Source organism: Antechinus flavipes, chromosome 2 (genome assembly GCF_016432865.1).
Source record: "Antechinus flavipes isolate AdamAnt ecotype Samford, QLD, Australia chromosome 2, AdamAnt_v2, whole genome shotgun sequence".
NCBI classification, from domain to species: Eukaryota; Metazoa; Chordata; class Mammalia; order Dasyuromorphia; family Dasyuridae; genus Antechinus; species Antechinus flavipes.
The window spans coordinates 176,915,145-176,939,889 of NC_067399.1; the positions used below are offsets into that span (position 1 = coordinate 176,915,145).

General features: G+C 35.8%; 1 protein-coding gene and 1 non-coding gene across 3 annotated transcripts in view; one reads left to right on the top strand and one right to left on the bottom strand.

The window, feature by feature from the left end:
* The window catches only part of GATA4 (GATA binding protein 4), a 106,064-nt gene extending 84,204 nt beyond the window's left edge, over positions 1-21,860 (top strand). For both annotated transcript variants that reach the window (XM_051975970.1, XM_051975968.1), the window contains exons 3-7: positions 2,334-2,500; positions 13,619-13,744; positions 16,872-16,959; positions 18,293-18,435; positions 20,575-21,860. In XM_051975970.1, the coding sequence (XP_051831930.1) occupies positions 2,334-2,500; positions 13,619-13,744; positions 16,872-16,959; positions 18,293-18,435; positions 20,575-20,757 (707 nt within the window). In that variant the 3' untranslated portion in view covers positions 20,758-21,860. The remainder of the gene's footprint in view (positions 1-2,333; positions 2,501-13,618; positions 13,745-16,871; positions 16,960-18,292; positions 18,436-20,574) is intronic.
* Positions 21,861-22,318: 458 nt separating this feature from the next.
* Positions 22,319-22,426, bottom strand: LOC127552628 (U6 spliceosomal RNA). Its single transcript, XR_007951486.1, has one exon. It is a non-coding gene; the product is annotated as a U6 spliceosomal RNA (small nuclear RNA).
* Between the last annotated feature and the right edge of the window lie 2,319 nt (positions 22,427-24,745).

Here is a 24,745-nt window from a genome sequence, read left to right on the forward strand (position 1 = left end):
CTATCTTGGGCAAGCTTCCAAGGCTAAGAAGTTTAATTCTGGAAAGCTATAGCTTCTGGTGAGTTGCCTCATTTCCTGAGAGGTAGCTGACCTTGGTAGAAGGGTTCGCAGTGTAGTACAGGTGCAAAAATAGCCAGCCTTGTGACTGTGATGTGCACAAACAACATAAGCAAACAACCATTCACACCTGCCTGGTATTTACCTGGCTGGGACACTGACTGACTTAGTTTGCAGGTGCAAGTGATTGATTTGATTCACTACCCAGAGTTAAGACCCAAGCATTTTCTTTTAGATGAAGCAAACCTTCCAAACTGTGGCTCTGATACAAATAAGTGATAGGCTCATCATATAGTCTTTAAGAGAACAGAGATTTTTTTTTTTTTTTTAGGGCTTGAAAGAACGAAAGGCAGCTTTGGTGGAGATGGGGGTGGGGAACTAGAAGTAAGAAAAGGTGGGTAGTAGTTACAAGAAAACAAATGTCAAGTGTTCTTAATAATTAGACAAAGCTATCCGTAAAATAGATAGATGCAACTGGTATATTTTTATTTATTTATTTGAAGTTTTGGTGGTTGCTAAACTGGGAATAAATAAAATAAATTAAAAAGAAAAAATATTGTCAGAGCTTGAATGTCTGGCCAATACAAACAGTACAGGTAACTCAAAACTCTCAATTGTTAATGAATTTTTAAAAGATAATCAGTTCCTCATCCCTTCCGGGTACTTAAGCAGTGTCTAGAGATTACTTATTGGAATGTTGTTTAGCAAAAAATTTTTTTAACAGTTTATTAATTTAAGGGGCAGCTAGGTAGCATAGTGATAGAGCACTAGCCCTAAAGTCAGGGGACCTGAGTCCAGCCTCAGACACTTAACACTTTCTAGCTGTGTGACCCTGGACAAGTCACAACCCCAATTGCCTCAACAAAACAACACCAAAAAAGTTTGTTAATTTAATATATCGTTTTGACACTCCTCCCATTAATATCTTCCTTGTAAAAACAAAACAAAAACAATATTTAGGCAAAACAATCAACATTGACTATGTCTGAAAATCTGTGGTTCTTTCCTTGTACTCTGCAGAAAGGAAGGCGTCATGGTTTATCAAGATGTCAGAAATGATTGATCCAAGTTATTATGTAACGTTTTTCTCTTGCTTTTGCTTATTCTAATAAGTTCATGTGAATAACAAATTTCTCTGAATTTTTCATATTGGTAATTTCTTAAAACACAATAATATCACATAATTTGTTCTAGCGATTCCTAAATAAATTAGCATAAAATTTCCAGTTCTTTATTATTACAGAAAGTATCACTATCAAGTATACTTTTTTTCTTTCTCTTGCGGTATTTGCCTAGCAAGGTTTAATAGTATATACTCGGTTTTAAGGTGTGTGTATGAATATGTGTTTATATGTCTTAGTGATTTCCATTGTGACGCTTGTAAGTATTTTGTGTGTACGTGTGACACTTGATAGCAGTGGCAGTAGCCACTCTTAGCAGGTTGTGCCTTTCTTGTGCCTCATAGAGGTATTAAGTATGGAGGGTGTCGCACATCATTTGTCCACCAGGTGGTGTTATACTCAAGAACCCAGGCTGGTGGTATTTCAAAGTTTCTCCACGTGGACTTCCTATAGCCTTTTGCACTGTCATGTTGAGTACCTCTGACCAGCTGGATAAATTAAAAACCACATTGGTTTGGTCCTGAATTTAGACTGAGAGACAGAAAAATTCAAGAGATGAAAGACTGCTGAGATTTGCATTTATTTGTTTGTTTTTGAGGAAAATCTACTATTTCTACTCCACACTTGGATTTTCCTTTACTATGAATATCCTTATTCATTCCCAGGACACAGTCAATCAGCATATGGTGGTTACAGAGTTTATTAAACAAAATGAAACTAAAAGAGAAAATAATTAAACACACTCCAGACGGAGTCTTTTCCCCAACTGATCCTTAGAATGACTGTGTTGTTTCCAGTGGAAACCACACTCATAAATCCCAGAGGGAAAATAAAGATATAGATATACATACATACATATATAGATAATAAAGATAAACTACATATACTACACATACATATACATGTCCATGTTCGCAGCACTGGACTTCAGACTTTAATGGTCTAGGCAGTGCTACTTCCTTGTCTAAAAGATAAAACACTGATTTACTATCTTGATATGTTGTTCCCCCTATCATGGTAATGAGTTTGTGTTTAAAGTGATTTAAATCCTTGAAAAGAATTCATATTGGGATTATGCTTCTTAGGTTCTTAGACATAAGACCAGTTTGAGAGGAAAATTAACTTCTGTATTTTTCTCCACTTTTTCACCAACAGATATGTTTGATGATTTCTCTGAAGGTCGAGAATGTGTCAACTGTGGGGCTATGTCTACTCCTCTCTGGAGGCGAGATGGGACAGGTCACTACTTATGTAATGCTTGTGGGCTCTACCACAAGATGAATGGCATCAACCGGCCTCTTATCAAGCCACAACGTCGTCTGGTAGGTAACATCTCCTGAAGTCCCCTAGCATACTTCCAGAAGTTCAGCACTCTGGGGAGCAACTATTAGTCCTATGCTTTTATTTTTGTAGGTTTCACTCTTGGAATCTTTACAGAATTACTATTAAAATGGGTGCTTCTAATTGTTTGATGTTTAGGGAGTCAAAAGGGACTATTTAACTATTTATGAAGAATTTGTGCCAAATTAAACCATTTTAATTTATTATTATAAACCATATTAATTTATTATTATGAGAAGAGGGAGATGCAAAAGGAAGGAGAAATTTTTTTTTTAATTCTGCTTTGATCAACATCAATATTTTTTAACCTAATATATATAAGTTCAATGAGGAATCTTTTTTTTGACATGGAATGGATTTGACCTTGGGTTCTCAAAGACTAGGCCAGGGGTCAACTCAGCAAACTATGGACCTAGCCATTTCAACCTAATGCCTGCTTTTATACAGCCATGCAAGTTAAGAATTATTTTTATGTTTTTTTAAGAGTGTTATCATATTTTAAATGGTAAAAAACACAAAGAACATACAAAAAGAAGCAATGAGTGGGATTTGTTCAACTTGTTCTAGTTTACTGCTAGCCTAGTTAGGCTAAGTCATTGAAACACAAACTCTGGGTGATCTTACCAAGATTTAAGTATATGTCTGGTCGAAGGACCAACCTAATCAAGTATAGCAGGAGAGGGTTGACTTCTCAATGGTAAACTCTTTTAGCCACAGAAACTCAGAAAAACTGTTTGCTAATACATGAGAGTGTTGCAATCTGTGTCACTAGTGGATGGGCCAACACTGATGAACTTCTAGATCCTTGAAGTATGCATTCAAAATAAATAGTGAACAGGAATAGTAACTAGGGAACATGTGGTAGCTTCTCCCTATTTATTGCCTCATATTTTTTATGTTGTAGTTCTAACTCCACCATTTTGTTTTTGCTTTCACCTAATGTCCTAATTTACTTCCTTCCTTTTGAAAAAAAAAAGTTTCATTGGTATCTTTTGTTTTTGTTTTATAGCCATTTTTGGATATACTTCCTATTACTCTGCAAATTAAAAAAAAAAAAAAAACACCAGTTAATTATACCAATTAACATGGTGATTTGACAGTATGATATTATTTGCCCACTAATCTTCCAAAAAAAAAAAAGAGGTCACAGAGTCGCTTTGAAAGGAGAGGCAGGACTTTTATATATTGCTGACTTTTGACCTGGTCTGAAACCATTTTGAGCATGTTAGAGGAAAGGTGACAGAAGCCCAAATTGGTAAGGACAATTTAAGTTGGAAGATAGGGGGAAAATAGCAAGTATAATGTGTCTTAAGACCTTACAAGTAGAGTAGGCTTCCGATTCCCCTTTGAAGCTTCATCTGAAATCACAAACAAAATAATTAGGGCAGGTATCCCAAACCAAAGGAGATTGTACAGTTCTAGCACCCTGAACTAGAAGGTCTTCCTAGCTGACTAATGGAGACTAAATCTGGCAATAATCTATGATTTCTTGGCCCTAAATCTAGGTCAGAAACTTCAGAACTCTGAGGTTCAGTGACCAAACTGTTTTGGATTAGACTACTTTAGGAACACTGAAAACTTTCAGGTCCCTGAGACCCAAGAATCACACAATATTCAATGCATCAAGAAAACAACAATGGCAATAGCCCAGACCCTAGGACCCAACCGTAACATTAAGACTGAAATCAGGCTGGTAGAATGAGCAGACAAAATGAGAATCTCACTATTAAAAAAGGGGGGGAAAAAGCTATTAAGTGACAAGGATATTCAGTGTATAAACACAGAAGAAAATTACTCCAGAACATCTCAAACAAAACCTCAAATAAAAACAGTTTGAACATAGATTCAACTATAATCTCTGGAAGAGATGAAGCAATGTTTTGAGGTTTTTTGTTTTGTTAAGTAATTTTTTTTAGATAATAGCTTTTAATTTTCAAAATATATGCATAGTTTTCAACATTCACCCATGCAAAATGTTGTGTTCTAAATTTTTTCTCCCTCCCTTACTTTTAGCCTTTCCCATAGAGAACAAGTGATCTGATATATGTTAAACATGTGCTATTCTTCCGTACATAATTCTACATTTATCATGCTGCACAAGAAAAGTCAGATTTAAGAAGGAAAAAAAAATATGACAAAGAAAACAAAAAACAAGCAAACAATAACAAAAATGGTGAAAATACTATGTTGTGATCCACATTCAATCCTGACAGTCCTCTCTCTGGGTGCAGATGGCTCTCTTCATTACAAGTCTGTTGGAATTGGCCTGAATCACCTAATTGTTGAAAAGAGCCACATATATCAGAACTGAAGATCATATAATCTTCTTGTTGCTGTGTACAATATTCTCTTGGTCCTATTTACTTCTCTTAGCATAAGTTCATGCAACTTACTCCAGGCCTTCTAAAATCATCTTGCTGATCATTGCTTCTAGAACAATAATATTTTATAACATTCATATACCATAACTTATTCAGCCCTTCTCCAACTGATGGGCATCCACTCAGTTTTCAGTTTCTTGTGACTACAAAAAGGACTGCTATGAACATTTTTGCCCATGTGGGTATTTTTCCATTCTTTTTGAGCTCTTTGGGATATAAGCCAAGTATAGAGACATTGGTGGATCAAAGGGTGGACACAGTTTAACAGCCCTTTGGGCATAATTCCAAATTATTCTTCAGAATTATTGGATAAATTCACAACTCCACCAACAATGTGATAATGTCCACATACCTTCCAACATTTATCATTATCTTGTCATTTTTGCCAATCTAAGTGGTATATAGTGGTATCTCAGAGTTGTCTTAATTTGCATTTCTCTGATCAATAATGATTTAGAGCATTTTTTCATATGACTAGAAAAGTTTTAATTTCATGTGAAAATTGTCTGTTAATTCTGAATCTGAAAATTCTCTATATAATTGTCTGTTATCAATTCCCTACATATTTTTAAAATGAGACCTTTATCAGAACCCTTCGATTTAAAACTTCCCTCCCCCCCCCCCCCCCCATTTTTCTGCCTCTCTTCTAATCTTGTCTGCATTGGTTTTGTTTGTACAAAAGCTTTTTAACTTAATATAATCAAAAGTTTCCTTTTTGCATTTTATAATCTTCTCTAGTTCTTCTTTGGCCATAAATTCCTCCCTTCTCCTAAGTGAGAAGTAGACTATCCTTTGTTCTTCTAATTTGCTTATAGTATCACTCTTTATATCTAAATCATGAACCCATTTTGACCTTATCTTGGTATAGTGTTAGCTGTTAGTGAATGCCTAGTTTCTTTGATACTATTTTCCAACTTTTCCAGAAAAAATTTTTTTATCAAATAGTGAGTTCTTATTCCAGAAGCTACAAGTCTTTAGGTTTATCAAATATTAGATTACTACAGTCATTGACTTATGTCTTATGAACCTAACTTATTCCACTGATCAACTATTTCTTAGCCAGTACCAAATGGTTTTGATGCTTTATAATATAATTTTAGGTCAGATACAGCTAGGGCACTTTCATTTGCATTTTTTCTCCATTATTCCCTTGAAATTCTTGACCTTTTGTTCTTCTACATGAACTTTGTTATTATTTCTTCTGTCTTTGTAAAGTAAATTTTTGGCAGTTTGATTGGTATGGCACTGAATAAGTAGATTAATTTACCCATGAGCACTTGACATTTTCCCATTTATTTAGATCTAATTTTATTTGTGTGGAAAGTGTTTTATAATTGTGTTCCTATAGTTCTTGATTTTGTCTTGGCAGATAGATTCCCAAATATTATCTACAGTTATTTTAAATGAAATTTCTCTTTGTATCTCTTGCTGCTGGGCTTTGTTGGTAACATAAAAATGTTGATGATTTATGTGAATTTATCTGGTATTCTGCAACTTTGTCAGAGTTGTAAATGGTTATACAAATGAAATAAGAGCACTAGGGGAAAAGTAATGAGAGATATGGAAGAATTGGATAATGAATTAATGTCTTAGCACAGAGAGCAGATATTTTTATCCAAACAATAATCTCCCTGAAAATTAGAATAGATTAAAAAAAGACAATGACTCCAAGAAACAAGAAGAAAGATATTGTAAAGTTAAAAGACTGAAACAATAGAAAAAAATTCAAAGCATCTCCAAGGAAAAACAACCTATCTGGAAAACAGATCAAAGGAAAAAAAATTAAGAGTCACTGAACATCATGACCATAAAAGAGTTTAGACATCCTATTTCAAGAAATCATAAAATAAAACTTCCCACAGTTCTTAGAACTAGAGAACAAAGTAGAAATAAAACGGATCCACTGGTGATCTCCCAAAACAAACCTCAAAATGAACACTCCCATAAACATTATAATCAAATTTCAGAGCTTCCAGTTCAAGAAAAAACACTGAAAGTGGCCAAAAAAAGAAACAGTCTAAGTACCAAAGAGCCACAAAGAGTTTAGAACATGATATTCCAGGAATCAAAGGATATAGGCTTACAACCATATGCAACAAAATTGGGCGTGATCCCACAGGAGGAAAATGCATCTTTAATGAAATAGAGAACTTCTAAGCATTCCTGATTTTTAAAAAAAGATTAGAGTTATGGAGAAATTTTGTCATGCATAGAAAATAAAAGAAACATAAAAAGGTAATCACAAAGATTATAAAGGACTAAATAGAGAGAAAAGAATATAAATCTGGGGAGATGAGACATGTCAGAAAGTTCTCCCTTCAACCTTATCACTAGGAAGGAGAGGAAAAGGAAAATTAGGGGAAATCATCTCACATAATCAGGGTATGCAAATATACATCTATATAAAGATGAAAGAGGAGATAAGGTTAACTTCTGATATTTCAACCTATTCTCTTCTGAACTGGTGAAAGAAGGGAAGACTATAGTAGGTACAGAAATGTGTGCAATTAGGTGGTATAGTATGTTGGGTATTGGGTCTGAAGTCAGGAAGTTTCATATTCCTGAGTTCAAATCTGCCCCCAAAAGCTAACTACCTGTAACCTGGGCAAGTCACTTAATGCTGTTTGCCTCAGTTTCCTCATCTGTAAAATGAGGTGGAGGAAGAAATGGCAAACCACCTTTGCCAAGAAAACCCCAAATGGGGTCATAAAAGGTGGGATCTGACTGAAATGACTGAACATTAAGCTACAGAAATACATTTCACTCAACAGGGAAATAGGAGGGAAAAGAGAGAAGGAAGTGGAATTAGAGAAAAGACTAATTGCTAGGGAAAGAGGGAAGATGTTATTCCTGAACAAAACAAACGCTAAGGATGTACAAAAACATTTATAGCTCCTTTTGAGGTAAGAGAATAGGAATCTGAGTGGGAGTGCCCATACAATGACTAGATAAGTTATGGTATATAAATATGATGCAGTACTTGTAAGAAATGATAGAAATTCTTTCAGAGAAAACTGGGAAGAATTGATGCAGAGTGAAGTGAACAGACCAGAACCATTTTTATAATGACAGCAGTATGGTGAAGATGAATGACTATAAAAGAATGAGAGATTCTGACCATCAAAATGGCCAGCCACAATTTTAGAGGACTAATGAAGAAACATACTATCCATCCACTCATGATAAAAATAAAGCATATATTTTGGAAATTTGTTTTGTTTGACTGTACATGTTTTTAACATGTTAACAATCTTAATGGCTAGAGGAGGGAGAGGGAAAGAGGAGATTTTTGATGCTTAAAATTTATATATCAATCATATAATATAAACTATATATTATACATGCATAATTTTATTTAAAACCTAAGAAATGTTGGATTTAGGGTATAGAATGGTATGTTTGTATGCAGCCACTGAGAGAATTTATTTTGCTTGGCTCTATTACAATAATCTATCATAAGGAATTTATTTCCCTCTTTTAAAAAAATGGATTTTGGATGGGAGGAGAGAAAACAGATTTTTTAAAATTGAGATATGAGGAATTGCTACAGATTTGAAATGTTATCTGCACTTTCAGATGAGATCACTGTATCATAGACCTCTAGAGGTCTATCATATCTAATTTTTCTAAAATTCTATTAATTTCTTAATTTCTTTTTTATTTAATTTATTTTACAATTAGATTTGTTAAGCTCTGAAAGAAGAAAATTGATGTCCTGCACTAGTATAGTTTTACTATTTATTCCTGCTGGAATTCATTTAAATTTTCCTTTAAGAATTTGGTTCCTCTATTGTTTTGATGCATATATATTTATTATTGATGTTACTTCATTTTCTGTGGTATGGGACTTATCTGTAAATGTTTGTAATATAAAAATAAAGCATAACAATAAAATTTTTACAAAGGAGTTGGGGTCCAAAGGCCTCATTTACCACAATCCAAAGGATCATAATACAAAAAAAAAAAAAAAAAAAAAAAAAGGCTAAGATGCCTTTTCCTTATAAGTCTTTATGGGGGAGTTAAGTGAAACAGGTATTACTAGTAAAATTAACTAGAAAAGACTAAATAATTTTAATATTACCTCATATTCATATCTCTTTTATCTTTACGTTCTTTAAAAAAAGTCTGTGAAGTTAAAAAAAAAAAAAAGAACAAAGAGGGGCTCATTATGGGATAAAAAGTACCTAAGTGGCTAAATCTTTAAGAAGAAAAGAGGAGAAAGAGTTGAATTAATAATCTCTTAATTTATAAGTGAATCCATATCTCTTTGTAGGACAAAATATGAAAGGGGAGTTACATAAATGAGGAGGAGGGATATATTGAGGGCACATGTTTCACTCCTACCAACTTGTGAATAGTGAAGAAATCATTGTTCTTTTAGTCTCTCAATAAGTATGGGGCTTATAGGAAAATAAGATAAAAGCAATAGTTTTGATTGGTGGGGGGGGAGGGGAAATTCTCATCCCAAAAAGACAAAGCAAAACCTTTTTTGGGGAGTAGAGGTATAAGTCTGAAATAAGAAAGAGACCTCAGAATGAATTTCTTCCAATACGTAGAGGCAATTTGCATTTCAGGGGATTAGCTTCTCTTAAAAATTATAATACCATCCTAAACAACATATAGTTCCACAAAAGGAAGATTTATAAGTCCCCAGAGACAGTCATTTTCATAGTTAGGGGGATATAGAATCAGACAGTCTTGGAAATCATAACTGCCTCAAAGCCTGAAGGAGTGGAAGGGGAAAGAAGGTGGGAGTCAGTCCTCAGAATCTTCCGCTTACTACAAGGTATAAGATACATGTCTTACCCTCAGACACAAATTTTGGGGGAGGGGAAGTACCACAAATGTTGTCAGGCTGATTTAAAGATGCCATCAGATTGCTGGCCAACTCTTTCCTCTAGTATTCCTTAATGTCACACTAGACATTGTATTAGTTGCTGGCACCATATAGTTTGGCGGTCAATGCGTATTTGCAACTCTGGCTTGAAAATCTATGGCATTTTGAATTGCTGCTTAATTAATTTAAAAAAATAAAATTTTAAAATGACATAATTCCCAATGAAAAAGTGATGGAATTAAATTATACATTATCAACATTCTGAAATTTAATATAGATACTATTTTGATTTGTTTTCACAAAAATATAAATGATTTAGAATCCTGAAACATGGGCTTTTTAACTTATTATTATTCAAAAAGAAAGTTATTACCTGAATTTTAGAATATTAAAAAATAACAAATAACTTCACATCTTATAAGTATTTTTCATAATGTTTAGTTTGTGAAAAAATTGCCATGTGACTTTAACAATTGTTATTGCCTGATAAGTCCAGCTATTTCACTGTTAAATTATATTTTATCAGTAATTAACTATGAATCTTTTTTACATGCAGATCTATAGATCATTTGCTTTCATTTATTGTTTGATTTGAAATATAAATCCTAGATCCTTACTCTCTCTATACTCCTATGATACCACTGCCAAAAAGACAAACATGACTAAGGGAAATTGCACTGAAGATGTTATCTTTTATTGTTGTTGTTTATAATCTTAATAGTTTATTATTTTTCCAATAGCATGTAAAGATGGTTTTCAACATTCATTTTTGTAAGATTCTGTGTTTCAATTTGTTTTTTCTCTCTCCCTCCCTCACCTCCCCTCTTCCCAAGACAGCAAGCAATCTGATGTAGATTATACATGTAAATTCATTTTAAACATATTTCCATGAGTCATGTTGGAAAAGAAAAATCATGAGAAAGAAAAAAGGTGAAAATAGTATGTTTCAATCTACATTCATCACACAATATTGCTTATTAAATGTAAAATGTTTTCCTGGTTCCACTCACTTCACTTAGCATCAGTTCATGTAAGTTTTTCCAGGCTTTTCTGAAATCAGTCTGCTCATCATTTCTCATAGAACAATAATATTCCATTACATTCATATACCATAACTTATTCAATCATTCCCCAATTGAGTGGGCATCTATTCATTTTCTAATTCTTTGCCACCACAAAAAGAGCTGCTACAAACATTTTTGCACATGTAAATCCTTTTCCTTCTTTTGTGATCTCTTTGGAATATAGACCCAATAGTGACAGTGCTGGATTAAAAGATAATCACAGTTTTTTAGCCCTTTGGGCACAGTTCTAAATTGTTCTCCAGAATGATTGGATCAGCTCACAACTCCATCAGTAATGGATTAGTGTTTCCAGTTTTCCCACATTCTCTTCTACATTTATCATTATCTTTTTCTGTCATCTTAGTAAATCTGATAGGTATGAGATGGTATCTCAAGATTGTTTTCGAATTTCTTTAATCAATAGTGGTTTAGAGCATTTTTACATATGACTATAAATGGCTTTAATTTCTTCTTCTGAAAATTGTCTATTCATATCCTTTGACCATCTATTAATTGGAGAATGACTTATATTCTTATAAATTTGACTCAGTTCTCTATATATTTTAGAAATTAGGCCTTTACCCAAAACCCTGGCTGTAAAAATTATTTCCCAGTTTTCTGTGAAGCTGTTCTTCTTTATGGCACCAGAGGGCCTACTAGAAAATATAAAAACTAGTCCAGAAAATGTATTTTGTTTAATATTTTGGAAAAGTCACTTGTTAACTTTTAAGCAGCATTTTGGCAGCTAGACTTTCTCTTTAACTATGCTTAATGTAAGTTAGAACTTCTGTAAAATGTTTTCCATAGGAAAAAAGAAACTACGTAAATATTTGCCAAACTATTTAAAAATCAGTATTTTTTTTCTATTTAAAATATTGTTTCATTGAGACTTCATTAATATATTTGTATAAGCAACTCAGATCCAATAAAGATTATGATTAGTTTTTGTAACAGGAGTTTGTTTTTACAACTGAAATGCTATTTTAATTAAACAAAATATGGTATAAAAAGCAAGTACCCTGGTCCTCACTGCTTGAGAGCCAGATGTTACATTTCAGCCTTCCCTTTGGTTCTCTAATATTCCTAGGTGGTTTAGGAGTAGCTAATCTCTGCTACTGGCTCTATCCCCTATTATTTTTTATGTTTGCTCAATTTTAGGGGTCTCATTTCCATTTACCCACTTAACAGTAAGATTAGTTTTTACAAAGAAATAATTACTTCAGAGGTATAGCTAGACTACAAGCATCCCCCTTCCCAATATTTGTCAGGGCAGTGGAGGGGGTCAAGGGAGAATATAATCCCCTACACATCTTGGTTTCTGGAAAAAAGGAAAGCAATTAGGTGTTTAGTAGAACTCAGGTCAGTATGGGTAGATACCATAGTCCAACCTCCCCTTGGGTTTGAATTCTGGTCATTCTGATTTCTCAGAGATTCCCTACTGGGCTGATAACAACATCTGCCCTGTACCTGTTCCCAGGGTCATCATGACTCACGTACAAACCCAGAGACTTTATCTAACTCTTATGCCTAAACTAGGCATACGATGAAACAGATAAAAATCCCAATCCTTGGAGAGGGTGGTATTGGATATGGGGTGGGGGGAAGTTAGTCTTCTTCTCCCCTTCCCAGCTTAGTATGGCTCCTGTGCTGTGGGTAAAAGGAATCTTCATGTCTTTGGTGATAGCTAGAAAGACAGAGAGACAGAGATTGTACCAATATGGTACTTCTAAAGATATAATCTGTTCCAGCTATCAAGACTGTTTCTGCCTTGGTGGTGGGGGAAATAGAATTTTTTCTTCCAGGAGCAAGTTCCTATTGTCTCCCATGTGGATATTTCCATCTTAAATAATCTTGGAATGCCTCAAAGCCTCATTAAAAGAGTAGATATTGATATTCTTTCAAAGTTGCCTTGCATAATTTTTGTAAGTTCTAAAAAAAATTTAACATTCTAATGATAAAATATTCCTAAACAAAATAATAAAATTAAAAGTACCAATAATTTCAGCTACAGGGCTGAGATTATGCAACCAATGGAAAAGGACTGTTCTCATGTATATGGAAATATAATAGCTTACTCTAGGATTCTAGTCACCTAGAAGTAAGTTTCCAGAATTTTTTTACAGGAATGATGCAGTCTTTGCAAACCAATGACATTTGCACATGCTCCAAACCCCTATTATACATTTTTCAAGTCATGCTAACTTTCCCCTTTGGTCAGTTTCTGCTCTCAATAGTGCTCATTGGTAAGACTAAAAATTATATCTTCTAGCTTTTATGAACACTCCCTAAGAACACTAAAGTTATATCTTCTAGCTTTTATAAATGAAAATTGTTCCCATAGCTTCCTAAGTTTCAGTTTTATCTGGAAAGTAGCCTAGTTATCTACTAGAAGATTCTGGTTTTATGACTCAGTGAAATAACCTGTGACTATAAAATGATAAATCTAGAAGGGATCTTAGAGGTCATATAATCCAATTCCCTCATTTAAGGATGAGAAATGGGGACTTAGATCACATAAGTAATTAGCAGGACTTAAGCTCTTTGACTCCAAAATTCAATAGTCTTTCTACATACCATGCTTCCGCTCAAGATAATATATCCTTTCTTAGAACCTCCCTACCAGTTACATGACTTACCTCTACATCAACTTGTTTTGTTGTACAGGGCATATTTATTGGCTTTTTTGGTACTGCAATAGGAAACTGGCTATTTTAGGATTAGGTTTCCTCCCATTGATCTGATCAAGGAGATCCATTTTAAGGATAAATCTCTCTTTTGTTAAAATACAAAATAAACCTTTTGTCTCTCCCTTTTCAGTCTGCTTCCCGTCGGGTGGGTCTCTCCTGTGCAAATTGCCAGACTACAACTACCACGCTATGGCGTCGCAATGCAGAAGGGGAGCCTGTCTGTAATGCCTGTGGCCTTTACATGAAGCTGCATGGGGTAAGTTAAGACTGGGTCCCTGAACCTTGACAATGTGGTGATTATTCATCTCTCTATTTGTTAGGTTTTACATCCTTTTAAGTTGTCATTTTCACACTGCTACTAAATGGAGAGATGTGTCTTCTTATGATATCTTATCCAATGTTGTTTGTACTATATCTTGATTCTTTTTCTTATCTTTCACATAATTTTGTTCAGTATAATGAGAAATCCTTGATAGTAGGCTAGCCTCCTATGTCATTTCATCTTTGTATTCCTTAAGTTTTGCATACAGTTGGCACTTAACAAATGCTTGTTGAGTTGTACTGGATTATTCTCTGTGTTAGCATCTTTAATTTCAAGAAATTTTTATTGATCTCCTAGCAAGTATAAAGGACAATGTTGTGCACGTTGTGTTGGTGAAGTAGACTATGCTTTTGGAAGATCAATTAAATGGACAGCTCTATCAATGAATTTATTAAACATTACTTAATGTGTCAAGCCCTGTACTAGCTTACTGAGCATACAAAAATAAAAATGAAACAATCTTCCCTTCAAGAAGTTTACATTCTATTGGGGGGGAACAATTTATGTAAATGAGTGCAAAATAAATATATAAATATAAGTTGGGGATTGTTAGCAGTTGAGAAGATCAGGAAAAGCTTTATGTAGAAAGTGGCTCGTTATCTGAGTTTTGAAAGAAATTAAGAGGAAAGGTGAAGAGGAAATGATTCCCTACATGAAGAATAGTTAGTGCAAAAGCAGAAATAATAGCTAATAATGATAATAATATTAATAGACATTTATATAACATTTACTGTATGCCAGTAATGCTTTATAATTATCGCATTCTATCCTGACAACCACCCTAGGTTACAAATACTATTGTTAGGTCCATTTTATAGATGAGGAAACTAAGGCAAACAGAGGTTAATTAACTTGCCCAAAGCCATACAATCTAGTCTGAGACCAGACTTTAACTCAAGTCATGGAGACTAGTTTTCCCAGGTTCACACTAATATACCCTTTTCATTCCTTCTTCTGTGCCCTTCCTTAGCTATAGAAGAACAAGTTTGGGCATAAAAAAGAAAAATTCAGTTTTGGAAATGAAAGATTTGAGTTAATGACAAAACATAGAGGGATGGAGATGTTTTGGGGGATATTTGGGACTGGGGTTTTGAGGAGTCAATCAGTCAATAAATATTTACATCTACTATATTCCAGACACTACATGCTCAGTATACAAAGAAAGGTAAAAGAGTATCCTTATTCCCAATGAGTTCATAATTTAATGGGGGAAATAAAATGCAAACAATTACATACAAACAAGCTATAAACAAAATAAATTGAAAATGGTCAATAGAGGTAAAACACTAGAATTAAAGGGAATGAGTAAATGCTTCCTATGGAAGGTAAGATTTTAGTTAGAATCTTTAGGAAGCCAGGGAAGCCAGAAAACAGAGATGAGGAGGAATGGTATTCTAGGCATAAGGGGAAGCCCATGAAAATGCTCAGAGTTGCTAAACAGAATATGTTTTAGGGGTTAGAAATATAAGTAATAATCATAAAATTAGAAAAATTCTAAAATATATAATTATAAAAATGAATCATACATACTTATTCAAGCCCTCAGTTATATAGGTGATAGCCAAAATTGTGAGCTAAGATCAATTAACACAGAGAGAGAGAGACAGAGACAAAAAGCCAGAGACAGAGACAGGGGAGAGATAGAGGGAGGGAGAGAGAAAGGAAAAGAGAGAAGGAAAGAGATAATAAATGTAAAAAAAAAAAAAAAAAAAAAGATTCCTTAGAAGAAAAGAGATGACATCTAGGGCATAATTGGAGGGCATTAGGGAACTAGGAAAAAGGAGGGACAACTGTTCCTCTGGAACTGGAGGGATGAGAATGAATGAATGGGTTATAGAAGTGAAGAGGTGCTAGGTTATGTCATTCATGAAGAAAGCCTCTCCCTTAATCTTACTAATATTACAGGAAATGAAACTACTTTCTCAATGTTGTTTTTTAAAATAACTTTATGTTGATGATTTATTTTTATCTCACCATGATTTCTCCCAGTATTCTTCCCTCCCCCTCCCAGAGAGTCATGCCATATAACAGATGGTATTTTTGGAAGACAAAATAAAGAAAAAGAGGGAAAAACACTATGACTGAAAAAAATCTGAAAATATGTGTTAATGTGTAATACCTGGGATCCTCCAGCTTCTGCAAACAGTAGAATAAGGGTACCTTCTCATATCTCTTCTTAAAAACCATGCTAGTTCTTTACAAATTTGTGACATTCTTTTTTCTTCCTTTTGTTCCGGCTACTCTTTCAATTTACATAGTTGTAGTCATTGTTTTTCTTGTTGTCTTGACACTGTTTACTTTAATCTGCATATATGTTTATATAAATCTTTCCATGCTTCTCCATATTCATACATATCATTTCTTAGAACATAGAAATATTCCTTTACGTTCAAGTACCATGCTGTTTAGTTATTTCCTAATCAATGGGCATCAACTGTGAACATTTTTTAGGGTGTGAGGTGAAACCTCAGGATTGTTTTGATTTGAAGTATTCTTTCATGTAGTTGTTTTACCTGTTCCAATTTCTGATCTAATTTTTATCTCTACCCTTTCTTTTTTCTGTCTGTCCCATCTTAACTGTTGTAAGTTAGTTAGTCCTATAGAACTATAGTCTATAGTTAGTCCTATAGCAAACAGGTCAATTAACCAGGCTAAAAGACCAAGAGGAAATCAGGATGAGTAAATGACAATTCTATTTATTTATGTAGTTATTTATGGCTGAGGCGGTTGGGATTAAGTGACTTACCCTATCCAAGAATGTAAATGACAATTTTAATATAAAAGTGGAAAAGGGAGACCTCAATATTGTCCACAGGAACATCATTATCAAGTTTAAGAAGAATTTGTTGCAGTTTAAAAAAAAAAGTCATCAAATTCCTTTGCAAGGCTGATTTCTTCCAAAATGCCTTCTTGTCAGAATTTCCAAAGTTCATTCATATTGTTCAAACACACAATGCTATAGTTGTTTAAGGTGATTCCTGTCATCTTTCTGCTCCTTGGTGTAGATTAAGAAACAGATGGAAACTTGTGTTTGTTTACATTATTATTTTGGATTCCCTAGGTCCCAAGACCTCTTGCAATGAGGAAAGAAGGGATTCAAACAAGGAAACGGAAGCCCAAGAACCTTAACAAAACCAAGACAACATCAGGTGGGCCTCAAATATTAACAATGTGAAGTGTAATTTTATAAACAAATCAGTAGATTTCTGGATTGTAGAAATGTTTAACTAGCACAGTGTTATTGTATAGCTAGTCTGTAATCATAATAGTAATGATAACATCAATTCCTTTGTGTCTGAAAATCTATAACATACTTTAGTAGACTACTAAGTCACATTAACTGATATCTGAAGAAGAGAGTTTATAAGCTAAGATACTAGCATCTGGATTTACTGTGGAAGCAATAATTTCCTTTTGTGCCCCTTATGCTAGATATTCTCAATACTGAGGTACCTAGGAAATATTTATTCCAATAAATATTGATGACATGTGAGTTTGCTGTTAAAAAAAGGAAATATATTTATCTTCATCTAGGTCATATTAAGAGTTAAATGAATTGTCCCTCTCCACTAGGGAGAAAAACTTATAAACTGCTTCTTCCTCTGCCCCAAAGACAGGATTAACCAGTTTCTTTTCAAATGGTTTAAAAATTATAATAGCTCACATTTATTATAGCATTTTCAAGTGGGCACTTGCCTTACATAAATTAGTTCAAGCCTGAACTAATTTCATAATCCTGCAAAGCATCTCCATTTTATATGTATTTTTACTACATGCTCTAGCACATGTGGCCTAGTAGCTAGAGAACTGGCCTTAGAGTCAGAAAGACCAGCATTCAAGTCCTGGCCCTGATTTATTGTAGCTTTTTTAATCCAGGCAAGTCTTAACTTTTCAGTGCCCCAAGTTTTAAAATTGCAGAGAAAATATTGAGCTTCCTTGGTACAGATAAATCCCTACCATGAACTCTCTACTCTGATGAAATCACAGATTTGATTTAAAAAGCAAAAGACTAAGCACCAGAAGTCAAGAGGACCTGAGTTCTAATCTGACTTCAGACACTTCCCTCAGCAAAAAACAAAACAAAACAAAAACACTGAAACCCTTTATTTTGTAAATAACTTTACAGAGAGATCTAGGTTAAGTGATTGTCTTAATTGGTGAGTACCAAAAATAGGATTCAAACTGGGTTTCCTGATTTTGAGAATAGCAATGCTTCTATTATTTTATACTGCCTTTTGTCATGTGATTGAAATATGTTGAGAATTTTTACTTTCCAGTTCTTAACTCTATACTGATACAACTGTCCTGATTCTTGTATTACCTATTTCTAGCCATAGAAATACTATCCTTCTCTCTCATAGTCATCAAGTCTCCCTCTTCCTGTAACCACCAATCCCACTGTTGTCAGCCTCCTGAGAAAATCTATCCTTCCCTTCTCTTTGTTTCTCTAAGAGTTACTGCAGTGTGTGCCTTGTTTCCCAGGTTCCACAGGCAGCGAGAGTCTCACTCCCACCACCAGCACCGCCAGTAGCTCTAGTAATACCACTAGCACTGAGGAGATGCGTCCCATCAAAACAGAGCCAGGACTCTCCTCCCATTACGGACATACCAGCCCCATGTCTCAGGTAAGTATGACAAGTGGGATGAGAAGAGGCTCCCTCCCTGATAGGCTGATAAGCCCAGACTTAAACAGAGCTTTGAGAAAATAGGAGCTAAGAAGGAATGTGATGTAGCCAGAACACTTTGATCTTGAGCTAGAGTTGAAGCAAGTCCTTGTTGAGCAATGGGTAGACCTGTGATAAATATCCTAAATATCAGGGCTCCTTGTTTTATATAATACAAGGTAGCTATATTGGGACTGTAGGGAAACTTCTCCTCTCAGTCATCATCAGGCTTATTGTCCTTTTAAGGAGGTGGCAAGACATAGTAGAAAGAGTACTGGTTTTGAAGGCAGATGACATGGGTTCAAATCTCTGCTCTGTTACTTATTACCTTTATGATCATGGGCCATTTTGTTGTTCAATTGTTTTCAGTCACCCTACGTGAGGTTTTCTTGGCAAAGTCACTGCAATGATTTGCCAATTCCTTCTCCAGATCATTTTACAGATGAGAAAATTTAGGCAAATAGAGTTAAGTGATTTGTGCAAGGTCACAGAGCAAACATTTGAGGGCAGATTTGAACTTAGAAAGATGAGTCTTCAAGATTCTGGGCCCAGCACTTTATTCACTGTGCCACCTAATTACCCCCTTTCTCCAATACAGTGGCCTTTACTATGACTTCAGTGGTATCTTTTGATCCAGGCTCAGGATTGCCCTCTTTCTGCTGGAGTCTTTGGCAGCTACTGTGAACTGATTTCCTATTTTGTCTTGGGGCTAGATTAGGTGATTGAAAACCCTCATTCCTGGTGTAATCTACTTTCTTGCTCTTCTCTTTGGATTACATGAGGGAGGGTTCAATATTCTTAACTACTTTTGTATTCTTGGGGTCAGTGGGACTTTGTTCCCCTGGAATGAGAGAAGCCTTGAGCATTTTACATAGGAACTGAAAGGAAGATTCTTCACTACTAAATGTATACATACTGGAGGTTCATTTGCTTTTCGCTGTGGCTAAATCACATGATGATGATGATGATAAAAGTTAAAATTTATGTAGCACTTATGTACCAGGTATTATGTTAAGTACTTTACAATATTATCTCATTTATTCCTCACAAAATCCTGGGAGGTAAGTGATATTATTATCCCCATTTTAAAGAGAAGAAAACTGAGGCAAAGGGCAAAATGACTTGGCCTGGATCACATAATTGAGACTGCATTTGAACTCAATTCTGCCTAACTCCAGTATTCAATCCACCACACCACCTAGTTGCCAACAGACATCACTATGTATCTGATAAGTACGTTTGTTCCTTCTATGAAACTGAAATTTTTCCTTTGCCATACAATGCCTATCCCATCATAACACCATTTGATACTCTTTATCAATGAAACATGATATATATGGGATTATGGATTCTGGAGACTTGTGTTTAAGACCTGGTTTAGTTATTCAGTAACTGTAACCTGTGACATCACCTGTGAAATAAGCACAGTAACATTTTTTCCTACCTCCCTCATAGGCTCGTGATGAGGATAAAAAGAGATAATACCTTGTGGTCATAGAGAGTATCATACCTTAATGTTGGTGATCTATTATCTAGGCCTTTTGCATTTCTGATTTCTTATAAGACCATAAATTTCAATGCTAAAAGACCTTAAAGATCATATAATCTAGCCTTCATTATTTTATAAATGAGAAATTGAAACCTAAAAAGAAGTGATTTGCCCAAGATCTCACAAACATTGAGTGCAGTGCTGAGATTTTAACCCAAATTGTTGGATTGCAAATCTAGTCCACTGTCCATTGGGGTAGTGGGGACAGAGAAAGCAATAAAAACTGTACCAAATTACCTCCATTCAACGAACCTAACTAGGAGAGGGGCAGATTGGTCTGCCTGTCTTTTTGTTTTTTCCTTTTCCTTATCTTTTTTTCTTTAATCCACTTGCCAGAGATTTGGATCTGTCTGAGCATTTTAAGATATGATAAGTGCCTTAGAATTAAATACTCCCAAAGGAAAATATTTTAAACTACAAGACAAGTTAGGGTCTCCATGTGACATGAGTCTTATGATTAAAATTCCACCTTGAACTCTCCCATCCCAAATACTTTGTAGTGTCCTATGATAAACTCTCTTTCATTTCATCCTTTCACTTTTTGTTTCTAGTCATTTTCAGTCAGCTCGATGTCTAGCCATGGCACCTCCATTCATCCAGTTCTCTCAGCCCTGAAGATCTCTCCTCAGGGCTATCCATCTCCAGTCAGCCAGTCCCCACAGGCTGGCACCAAGCAGGACTCCTGGAATAACCTCGTCTTAGCCGAAAATCATGGGGACATCATCACTGCATAATCTCACCTCTTTCTCCACCTCAAACACCTCACACTGGACTCTGGGATTTGGGAAGTGAAGGAGAGAGAGATTCGGGGCTTTCTGTAGCCAAAATTCCCAGTCCTTCCTCTTGATGAGATTGACTCCAGAAGAATGATTTGGAAGAAACTTAAAGGCCACTTGGGTAGGAAAACTGGAAAGAGCCTGGATCATCAAGTACAGAGACACACCTTCCACAGACTAACTGGGGAAAGCTAATTTTTTTGTAGTTAGAGACCATTTCTCATGTGACTTCCTCCTAGAAGATTTCCTGTTGGGGAGATCTTTTCCTTTTGCCATTTCACTCCCATGATCTAAGACTTGAGGCTTTGCCTGGAATACAAAGCCATGACAGAGAAGAAGGTCTAATTGGAAACTGTCCCTTCAGCTGACCTCAGTGACTTGGGGATGACAAGGTTTTAGAGGTGGGAGAATTCTGGAAACCAGTGATTCTTATTCCCATACTCTCTGAACCTTCACTTATGATGCAGCTCTCATGCATAATATAATATGTATTTTCCTTGCCTCCTCTCTCAGGCTTTTTCAAAGGTTGTGGACCAAGTTCTGTGTATAATGATGAAATATTAACTGGCTTAAATGTTTGACTCTGATTTTTTCCTAAGTGGAAATTTTCTAACTAGCAGATAAAAGCCTCAAGAGAGTTGAAAAAACATCCCATGGAGGAAAGCATTGAGTGTAATCCCTTTTAAAGGTTTCACTGTGAACCTCTCTGGAACTGGTCTTTTTTCCTTCCCTATCTTACCCATTACTACTGTCCTAGAATATTGCTGATTCAGAGGGTCTTCAGGGCCCCGTAGAGACTCATCACTATGATCTTTTTTCCTTTTTCATAAACAGTGCTATAACTGTCTATGATATTACCTACCCCTGACCCAACAGAATCTACCAGTAGCAAAGAGCATCTTTAAAACAAGGTTCAATTTTAATCTCCCATTTTGTTCCCTTCCATGAAGGATGGATGACCATACCCTCCCTGACCCCACAGACCCGTTAACGTTGTCTTAAGGTGAGGTTGCTGTAAAATCAGTATTTAACTAATAAATTTACCTCTGATAAACTTTTTATTCTCTTTCCCTCTCAGATGACTTTATTTTGTAAAGTTTGCTGTTGCCATTTGACACGGAAATTCTAAGTATAGAGCCTGTCCTTATAGTTCCTACACAAATTCGACACTATAATGCTTCTTCCTTTATAACTGTTTGACAAGAAATACCCTCTTTCTCTCTTCTGACTTAAGGCTGCCATATCTCTAAAGATTAGTCCCTCTCTCTGCCAAGATCCATCTTCTTACACACAACCAGGCTGGATAGTCCTCAAGGTACAACATTCATTCACGTCAATTGAATTTGCCTTAGGAAACAAGTCTTACTTACACATATGAAACTAGATGATCTCTGAGTTGTCCTTCAAATCTAAAATGTTATATTTTTATGGAGAAGAAAACTTATATTGACACTTAATTTTCTTAGTGTTCAAGCCTTGAAATACTTCCAATTATGGATGTGAGCAATATTTTTCTTTTAAAAATATGGAGCAATTCATGAATTTCTTTGCCATTCTTGAGCAGAGATCATGTTCATTTTCTCTTTAACAATCAAAACTTAGTGAAAGAACTGAAGAACTGAACTACTGAAGAAAGAACATACAAACAAATCTACCACAATTGTTGCTTTTGACCATCTTGGTTTGATCCAAATAAGGTGCTACTACTAGAAAGCCAAAGAGGTGGAAAGGGGAAGCTATAACATTGTTTTTGCGGGGAGATATTCCTATTGACCCCTTTTAGGGGTTTTCTTGGCAAAGATACTGGAGTGATTTGCCATTTCCTTCTCTAGCTCATTTATAGATGAGAAAACTGAGGCAAATGGGATTAAATGCCTTGCCCAGGATCACACAGCTAGTAAGTGTCTGAGGTCAGATATGAACTCATGCCCTTCTGACTGGTGCTCTATTCACTGCCACCTAGCTGCCCTATTAGCCTGATTTACTGTCATAGACAGTAGGCTTAACTCTAATTCCTGGCCAAACATATATTATTAAAAGACATTTAGAGAATATATGGAAAAGAAAATGGTAATCACGAAGAAATCGGCTTGGTTTTATCAAAAATTGTTGCTGACAGACTCTCCTATTTTGACATGGTTACTAGACTGGTAGATCAGGGAAATGCTACTAGTGTATAAGATGAGAAGGGATACTATAAAGACTTTATCTATTCAACAAAGCATCTGTCAAATCCTTTGCTAGCTTATGTTAACTGCCCTCTTCATAAGAGGTTACATAGGCTAAGCAATTTTTTCTTTAAATGGTATTGAAATCACCATGAAAATGTACTCAACCCAAGTAGCTAAAGCACAAATCACTGGCATTACTTCCTGGCGGTACAAAAGTCAGTGTATAACAATTCAGGAGATCCTTCCGACTACATACAAGCCTCTGACTAGTCCTCCAGCATAGCCAACAAAGAAGCAAGAAAGTTGCTGTCCAACTAAATCAATGTTGTATCTGTGTTGAATATTCTTTCAATGCCATGGCTACATAAATTTCCTTTTGTAAACTATCAGATGGTCTATGAGTGTCTCGTTTCATTCCAATCCTGAAGGTGAAACACTGGACAAGCCTGGATCAGGCCTGGCCTACAACATTTGGAGTTGGTTGGCAGGATTGGGTAGGAATGACTTTGATGAAATGAGGGAAGGCCAACACAAAGGAAGCTGGGTTCTGAGTGACCAGGGACCCAGATACAGAAGGCCTAGCCCCTCTCCTTCCATGGTTCTGACAAAACTTCTGAAAACGCTGGCTCTATACATTGAACAGTGTGGAAATTCAGCAACTAGAGATAAATGTGAATCTATTCTATATCTTTAAGACCCATTCCATGAAGATGATGAATATTGTCTAATTTTCATAACTTTTATTGGGGGGAGGAGATAACACTGATCTCTAGGTCCTCTAGCTATTGTAGGATTGGTCCCTCCCTAAAAGCTTTATATTTGGGGAGTATCTGGAATATATGCTGATAGATTGCATGGAACTTCTTGCATGGTTTTGGGGAAACCATTGAGAACTGCGCTACATGGACTTTGTTGGGATTCTGGTGAAAGAATCCACCACTGGGCGGTGGAGGGATGGGAAGGACAGTGGCAGTCCTTGGGAATAATACTATAACCTCCCCAGTACTATATAGAAATGTTGATAGGAATATATGTGGCAGATGTGCTCCAGCAGATTTGCTAAAGATAGGAGAGGAGGAGAGGGCATGGCATCAGTTTGAAAGGAAAGACCAGTGATCTGGTTCCTTTCAACTGTAATTTCCCAGTAAGGTGTAAATGATTAACCACCAAAGAGTAGGCCCCAGAAGAAGCCATAGACACACTCCACACGGTCAAAAAAGAAAAAAAGCAGCTGCCCTCACATGACAGGGAGAGTCTCTGTCCCGGCCTAGAAGATTCTAGATGGATAGAAGAAGGATGAACAGGGACAACACCTCTAGGCATGAGGGTAGATATTAGGTGGGATCCATAGATTGGGACTCCTGTAAGGGCTAGCAGGAAAGCCACGATTAGGTTCAGGTTAATAGTTGTGGGCCTCCCCCGTTCCCTACTCCTTAGTCTCTGTGGCAGCTTTGTGATTTTAAGATATAAAGAGTTGCAGGGTCCTCTGGTCTCCTAGAAGCAAGTTTTATGAATCAGATAACTACTAATAGAGGAGCTCAAGACCTAGTTGAGCCAGTCAAAAACCCCTTTGAATTGCCTGAGCCAACTCGTGTGGCCGTTTCTGACCTCATCACTGCGGCGGCCCAATTGGTTATAAGTGATGGCCTGGCCTGGCCTGCAGCACAGGAAGTCCACAGCATGAGCCTGGCAGAGGGAGGCAAAGCTAGCCCAACTCGAGGAGCCTCGGTGGGGCCTCTAAGGGGACAAAGGCTGGGGATCCCTTGGCTAACCAC